Below are 8288 nucleotides of genomic sequence, written 5' to 3'. Positions count from 1 at the left end.
TATATATATATATATATATATATATATATATATATATACCAGAATTGATATTTGCCTGGTCAAGTTAGATTCCAATTCTATTACTTGTATATTTCACTTGATATAATTTAATTTGGAACACTATAATAGTATCAGTGAATAATCAAAAATGAAATTTCCAACCAAACATAGGGTGTGTATTTGATACGAAAAAAAATATTTTTATTTTACATTAATTTTTTTTGTGTTCGATATGTAAGCAAGAAGAGAAAAATTACTATAGCGAGTTAATTATTATGTACCGTTAAACTGTTGTTGATAATAAGTTATCGCTAAAGATGATTTTTTATGCGGTGACTGTGGAGCGAAGATACGGTGCTAAAGTATGGAAATGACATATAGTCAATGTAAGACGAAATTGTGAATTTTTTTTTTTTTTACTTTCATAAGATCTTTTCAAATTTTTTAATCAATTGAATATAAGAAAATTAAAATTGGAAATCCACCGAACACACCAATATAATACTGTTAATCTGCTAGATTCACACCCTTAGTACGAATAATTATTTGTTATTGTATGACAACTTAATTAATTGTTTATAAGTGGCATATTGGATCCTCCTCTTTAGCTTAATTACCAGAATCTATGACTACCTTAACTATTCTACCTGATAACAAAGTAAGGGGCAAAAAAGCAATTTGTTCATTAATTAAGCAGGACCTAACATATATATTATTAAAGTAAGTATTATATTACATACACTATACACTGCCATAAAAATAATTTTTAGTGATAATAAATTAATAACAATAATATAATCGTCATTAAAAATATATTTTCAGCGGCTATTAATATTTTTTTAAATATTTCTAAAACTTATAATGACATTGATCCAATGACAATTAAATTAATTAATACCAATAAAAAATTTATTATTATTTTAATATGTATATCCATTGCTATTAACAATTATTTTTATTATAATGTTTTGTTGGAAATCATAGAGCAGGAAATAGTGGGCTAATCATCGAAGTCCAATGATATTATAGACGTATTCAAAATGCTCAACTTGTATTGGTGGAGTAACAGTTATCATTTCAGTACTATTTAATTTATTAGTTTATACTCTCATAATGGAAAATTCCAATCATATATATCAGTATTAACAGCAATCAGATTAACCTAGTTAATTTAATAAATGCCCTCCCACATTGTCAGTCTCTTCTTAACTGGTCATCTAACAACAATAACAACATACCAAATAAAATATCTCATAAGTGAAATTTGAAAAAAAAAAATTGAGTATATACAGATTTTATTCCAATCTCGTAGAGATCTTAACTAGTTATTTTGTGACCCTGGTAAATAAATTAGTACATTTCATTGCAATTAGACAACAAATTAACTTAAGTAATTTCCCCTGTTTACTAAGTAATTTCTTTCAAATGTAGGATAATTAGGTATAGAAGTTTAACTTATAATATAATAGATCTTTTCTAAGATATGATCATGTCATCTGAAGATAAATTATATATAATTAATTTATTCACCAAGGGAGAGTGTGAGACTAATAACTTAAAAAGTAATGTATGTAACTAATTGTTGAATACATTATGTTAAAACGCATTATAGCGGTGCTATAAAAATTCTTTAAATCCATACAAAAGCTCGACAAGTAACAAGGCCCGCTCGAATTAAGAACTCTACTCTTAATCAGCTCAATTGACTAATGCATCACCATTATCTAATTTAAAATTAGAAAACGTGACACAAAAATTAATTACGTATTCCATATGATTAAGTGGAGCTTGAATTATATAAATAATCAGAATTTGGAAGAATGTCATGAAAGTGAGTTGGACTTCCAACAAGATGTATATAAAATAAAATAAAAATTACTAAGAAGCCGTTTGGAGCTAATAAGGTGAATTATAGGGATATTATAAATTCTGCAAAAGTAAATATACCACGTGTAGTAATTAGTTATGAGGTAAAATTACTTAGGTATAAAATTAGTGTACAATGTTTGAGTTACAACTCAGAGAACTCCATAATTAATACACGATAGAAGTTTGTGACAAAACCTATATACTCCCTTTATTTAAAAAAGAATAACCTCCTTTCCTTTTTAGTTTATTTAAAAATAAATAATCTTTTTTTTCGTAATTAACTTTTTACGTGGCATGTTTAAGGCCACAAGATTAAAAGACAATTTTATATATTTGACATAATTTTATTTAGGATCACATGATTAAAAGTCTTGTTTATTTTCTTATTATTTTTTTAAAAATAGAATATGAAATAACTAATACTGTATGAATAACAAAGCCCCTGTATAAAATAATATACAGTATTGATTTTCTCATAACTAATCTCTACATCAATGCTATACTAGCATAACTTTTACCGGCAGTGGCAGAACCACCTTAATTAAGGTCAGGGTTCATCCGAACCCCTTTCGACAAAAAAATATATTATTTATACATGGTTAAAATAATGTTTATGTATATAATACATGTTGAACCCCTTAGATTAGTTCATGTATTTATTTCTTTTCCGTCAGGTTCGGCCACTAGTTACCAGCCACCAAATTAGTAAGTATATACGAAATATTTGTTGTGTAGACACTAAGAAAATGGTAGACAGCAGAAACACACTAATTGAAATGATGTGAGAGTGGATGTTGAAATGGACCACTTTGTAGGGACAAAAGGAGCTTTTCTTTTTGTTGTTTTGCATGTGCTTTGTGCACATAGACGCGTTTCCACATCTATAAATAGCCTACAATATCATGCATACTCATTCAACTACAAATTCCCATGGCGAAGCTTAAAATTGTTAACATTGTTTTCTTTGTGTTATTAGGTATTGGAATATGTTCAGCCGCCCGAACCCTCCTCACTTACGATCATGTAGGTGTTGGGGGTGAGGTAGGCGCTTATGCTGGTGGTGGTGGAGGAGGTTCCGGCGGAGGTGGTGCCTATGCAGCTGGAGGACATGATGGTGGATATGCTGGAGGAGGTGGTAGTGGAAGTGGAGCTGGAGGTGGCCATGCTGGTGGTGGATATGCTGGAGGAGGTGGTGGTGGAAGTGGAGCTGGAGGTGCTCATGCTGGCGGAGGACACGATGGTGGATATGCTGCTGGAGGTGGTGAAGGTGGTGGAGCTGGAGGTGGCCATGCTGGTGGAGGATATGCTGGAGGAGGTGGTGGTGGAAGTGGAGCTGGAGGTGCTCATGCTGGCGGAGAACATGATGGTGGATATGCTGCTGGAGGTGGTGAAGGTGGTGGTAGTGGATATGGTGGTGCAGGGTCAGCAGAGGGTGGATATGCTGCTGGAGGTGGTGGAGGTAGTGGTGGTGGAGGTGGTGGTGCAGTTGCTGGAGGTGGAGCACATGGTGGTGGTGCATATGCTGGAGGTTCAGGAGGAGGTACTGGTGGCGGCTATGGTGCTGGTGGAGCACCCGGGGGTGGATATGGTGGTGGAGGTGGACATGGAGGCGGTGGTGGTAGTGCATATGCTGGAGGAGAAGGAGGAGCCTCAGGTGGTGGATATGGTAGTGGAGGAGGAGCTGGTGGTGGTGCAGGAGGAGCACATGGAGGAGCATATGGTGGAGGCGGTGGTAGTGGTGCCGGTGGTGGTGGAGCCTATGCCGGTGGAGAGCATGCTGGTGGTTACGGAGGAGGTGCTGGAGGTGGTGAAGGTGGTGGACACGGTGGTGGCTACGCTCCTTAAGTGGTCATTATAATCTAAAAGTATCCATCTTCTTACCTACACTATTAAAAAAATAATGTACTGAGATTGTGGTAGGAAGATGTTATTTATATATATATATATTGGAAGAAAAAGAATTGTAGTAAAGTCCTGCAATCTTTTTAAGTGTAATGTGGTTTCCTTTAAAAGCAACATTAAGATATGATTGCTTGCATTTTACATATTGAAATGGTTGGCAAATATTCTCAATCTATAAGTTGCATGCATGCAATAACTAGCAATGATATCTTGGGCAAGCACAAGAGAACTGTTGATCAAATATGTTGGAACGTATGCATCTATCAATATCTATGAGACCAGGTCCTTAGTACGGTTATACTAATACACAATAAAGTAAATGTTGAAGTGAAGATTGCACACATAACTTTAAGTGAAAATCTCTTTACTCAATGGAGTAAAATCACGACATGTACGTCTCAACAGGACTTTTTCAAACTACGTTTACTAATCTTCTCCAAGCAAAAGTACAACTAATTTACAAAATGAGAACCTCCACACTAAATAATATCACTATTACTTAGATGAGCCAGAGCAGATACAACATTGCTCAATATACTAATTCTAACTGATTATTATAGACTTCAAAAGTAAGACTCTAAGTTACCCTTAACCTATATCTTACGGTGATTCAAACAAACTTGAAACGTTTCTTTCACAAGCGAAATGATTCCTACAATGTAAGCACTATTACAAGCAAACAAAATTACAGCTAGTACAAAAAGCAATAGAAACACTCTATCAAGTCCTTTGCTGTTTTGAAGCTTGAAAGTTTCTCTCTTTTATTGGATGTATACCATGAAGAATTATTACACAACGTACAAACAATCTCGTCGCTTCTGATTGGTGAAGTACTCTGCAAATTTATCAACTTCCTAACATAGACAACTTTAACAGATGTATAGCATTTTGCCACTGGACGAATATTCATACTCTGTAGAGGACCAAATCCCTGCACCTGTGAGGTGATCATCAAAACAGCTAGAAGCATTATTACTTATCAAAATATTTCCTTTTTTATTCTTATTATTATTTTTTTCTTTTAAGCATTCACTTTTTTAGGCCCCCAAATTGTTGGGACCTTCAAAAATTTTAAATAGTGGATCTATGATTTATTTATTATTCCATAATTAGAAATTATTGAAGGTTATAGAAAAAAAGAAAGGAAAGAAAGATTATCTTTTATTTTATTGTATATATTTTAGAATTTGAATTAACCTAACCAAATCTTTATATTGATAAAAAAATATTTATAAGAAAATCTGAAGTAATACAAAGCAAACACATGCCGAACATCTTATTAAATCCTTCTAACATAACTAATAATATTAGCATGTGTTATCAACTTAAAAGCTTTACATGTAATAAAAGAATAAATATGTGTGCATGAAAACTATACTAAATTAAAGGTGGTCAATTAAACACCATTTACTAACAAATTATATTACATAAGAGATTAATAATATAGATTATTTATAAATACTCACATTAAACACTCTAAACCATTTATTAAATGGTGCAACTCAATAGCAAAATGTGTTCAAATTTAGCCCTAAAGTTACGGATTCAAATGGGTTCAAAAGTTCATACCTTAGATGCAATATAGATGCAATCTCATTTTAAAGATGAACCATAGTTGGTACATAAATTCAATGACAACATAAGGAAAGACTACAATGTAGGAAGATTTTGGTAAATCTTGACAAAAAGTTAGTTATTTTAAGTTAGGATTATGCCTCAAATTCAGAGTACATAATATAATGGGTGGGTTTTTGAAGAAAATTCACAAAAAATATAGAGTCTGATACCTTATAAAAAAGTAACAAGTCTATCGAATTTTCATCTAACAGATATCAACATCTATTATTTTTGACTAAAGGCAATATCACAACTGAATCCAAAAATCATCTAGTATTCGTAGTGTACGAAGGAGAACGTGCTAGGATGACTACTATCAAATTTTCAATTAGTGATCCTAGCGTATGATGCTTTTTGAGCCTAGCGTCAATTAGTGATCCTAGCGTATGATGTTTTTTTGAGCCTAGCGTGTGATGTTTTTTGAGATGAAAGAAACTAGACAAACTATGTTCCAGCTCGAAGGAATTCAATAATGATAAAAACTTGGAATTTGATATTTTTTTTTGAAAATACCATGCAATAGCAAGAAGACATAACAAGAATAAAGTTTTGTAACTTAATATATGTTTCTATTTACACTAGTATTGTCACTACTCTGGTGCTCATGTGTGTAAAATAGTAACATCGATGTGTATGATCCGTTGTTATACAACAAAAACATGCTTAAATATTATATTGGTTATTTTACTTTCTTATGTTGTTGTGTCTGTTTCAATTTGTTGAATCCATGGAAAATTGGACCGATGAACACAATCTTAGGGTTCAAAATGGGACTCTAGATTAACTTCAGCATAATAGAAGATCTAAGTGGTCAAGTATCTGGTCAGTGGCTTACTAGTAATGCGAACATTGTGTCTGTGGACCAGCTATCTGGACATGTCAAGGCAATAGAGGAAGGTTCTGTACGAATTATCTTTCTATTATCTTAGATAAGAAGATGAGTATTTGGAGGACACAACAAAAATAACTTTTAGCGGTAATAAATAAGCATACTAATAAAGAGTGCTAAATTTTTTACTGGCACTAATTCAATGTCGCTAAAGGCTTTAGAGACATACACAAATAGTGTTAATTGCCGCTAAAAGTATATATTTGGCGGCAATTACAAATTTAGTAGATAGTATAGTGTTTGTCTGAATTAGAGTGGTTGGTATTTGTCATTGTACTAATTGTATTATTGTTTTTCTTGTTGTTGATATTGACCATATTGTTTTCAATACTCTATTCTAGTATGTTGTAACTGATATTGTGTATTGTGTTATGATTATTGTACTATTTTGTTGAAGTTGTTGCTCTCATTTGGTAGACTTTGCATTGTTTCCTTGTGACTTGCTATATTTTCTTCTTTCTATCTAGAATTGTTGCATATGAGCCGAGGGTTTATTGGAAACATCTCTACCTCCATGAGGTAATGGTAAAATCAGCGCATATTCTACCTTTTTTCAGACCTCAACTTGTGTAATTTTACTGGACATATTATTGCTGTTGTAATCAATATATTATTGATATTTAAATTTATATACCTGAATTTTATATCTCAGTAAATTTATATAAAATATTATTTATAGATACTTGATGTATTTTCACATGTGTGAAGCACGAATAACTTACTAGCTTTGTTTCAAAATATAATTCATTTGATTTGTTTCTTAACTTCTCCAAGGAGTTTATTAATCGGACAACTTGGTTACTTGATTATGTTGAGGGATCATTTGGTGTGAGGGATAAAAATAAATTGTTTTAGAATAAAAATATAATTTAAAGGCAAATTTTTTGTATCTTGTTTAATTGTCATGTCAGGAATAACTTATTACAATTTATATAATCGGTGATAGGATAGAATAAATTATGTCATATATATGATAGAATAAGTTATTCTAAAATAATTGATTCAGGGATAATAATTATGAGATAATTTATTCGCAACTAAATGATCCCTCCAATTTATAACTTATTCGCAACTAAATGATCCCTCCAATTTAAATTAATCCCAAATATCTTGTTCAATCAAATATTTTAGAAAAAAACTAAACGAACATTCAAGTTTTGTGTTTAGAATATGCTTTGAGACGAAACTACCAACAGTGAAAAGTACATATTAGTTTGATTCAAAATTTTTGGTTGCACCCATTCATTGAAAAAATATTTACTTTAATTTTAAAATTTGAACATTGTTTGCTAGATTTCTGGCTTTGACGTTATACTAGTTAAGTGTGGTATATGCTTTGCACATCACATTTTAATAAAAAAATGTATATAAAAAGTTGTATTTACGTTATATCATTAAGTAGATAAAATATAAAGTAGTTTAATATGAAATTTATATGGTAAGGGTTAAAAAAAAAGTGCGAACGACATTTCGCTAAGGTGCTTTATGGTTGTGTCTCTTGTCGAGCAATAAATTAATACAAACAAGAAGAATAATATTATTAAAAGTAGCATAGGAATTTTATTTATTCAATGAATACAAATTTAATGCACATTACGATTCAAATAATGAACAATTTGATTACCAAAATTCCAACATAGTTTAAATTGAGGAAAGATTTAGTAAGTAAAATTTTGTTAATTTCAAATTCCTACGTATTAAAAGTAAGTATTATATTTCTCAAAGATGGAAAAATTTAATATCTATAATTTTAATTAATTTCAAAGTAAATGAGTCTATTTTCATAAATGACAACAAAAAATTCAATAAATATATATTTGACTTTGCTTGGTTCAAATTTAGAAATTAAGATATATTAGCCATCAACTAAGAAATGATTTGACTTTATTGTGAGATCCAAAAAAAGAAAAAACCAAAATTATGAATGGTGATTATCAACCAAAATAATAGCACCTCAAGTAATATTAAACGGAGTAAAATTAAGAGAGAAAAAAAACATCAATTGATAACA

General features: G+C 31.2%; 1 protein-coding gene across 1 annotated transcript; it reads left to right on the top strand.

Moving 5' to 3' along the window:
• Positions 1-2774: 2774 nt before the first annotated feature.
• Positions 2775-3942, top strand: LOC107023586 (glycine-rich cell wall structural protein 1.8-like). Its single transcript, XM_015224322.2, has one exon. It carries the CDS (start codon positions 2800-2802, stop codon positions 3712-3714), a length of 915 nt encoding a protein of 304 aa, XP_015079808.1. The 5' UTR covers positions 2775-2799; the 3' UTR covers positions 3715-3942.
• Positions 3943-8288: the final 4346 nt, after the last annotated feature.

Source organism: Solanum pennellii, chromosome 6 (genome assembly GCF_001406875.1).
Source record: "Solanum pennellii chromosome 6, SPENNV200".
Classification (NCBI taxonomy): Eukaryota; Viridiplantae; Streptophyta; class Magnoliopsida; order Solanales; family Solanaceae; genus Solanum; species Solanum pennellii.
This window is presented reverse-complemented; position numbering and strand designations above follow the sequence as displayed.

Bases quoted from the DNA above. Each gene is read 5' to 3' on its own strand.
- LOC107023586 (XM_015224322.2), top strand. From the start codon at position 2,800: ATGGCGAAGCTTAAAATTGTTAACATTGTTTTCTTTGTGTTATTAGGT.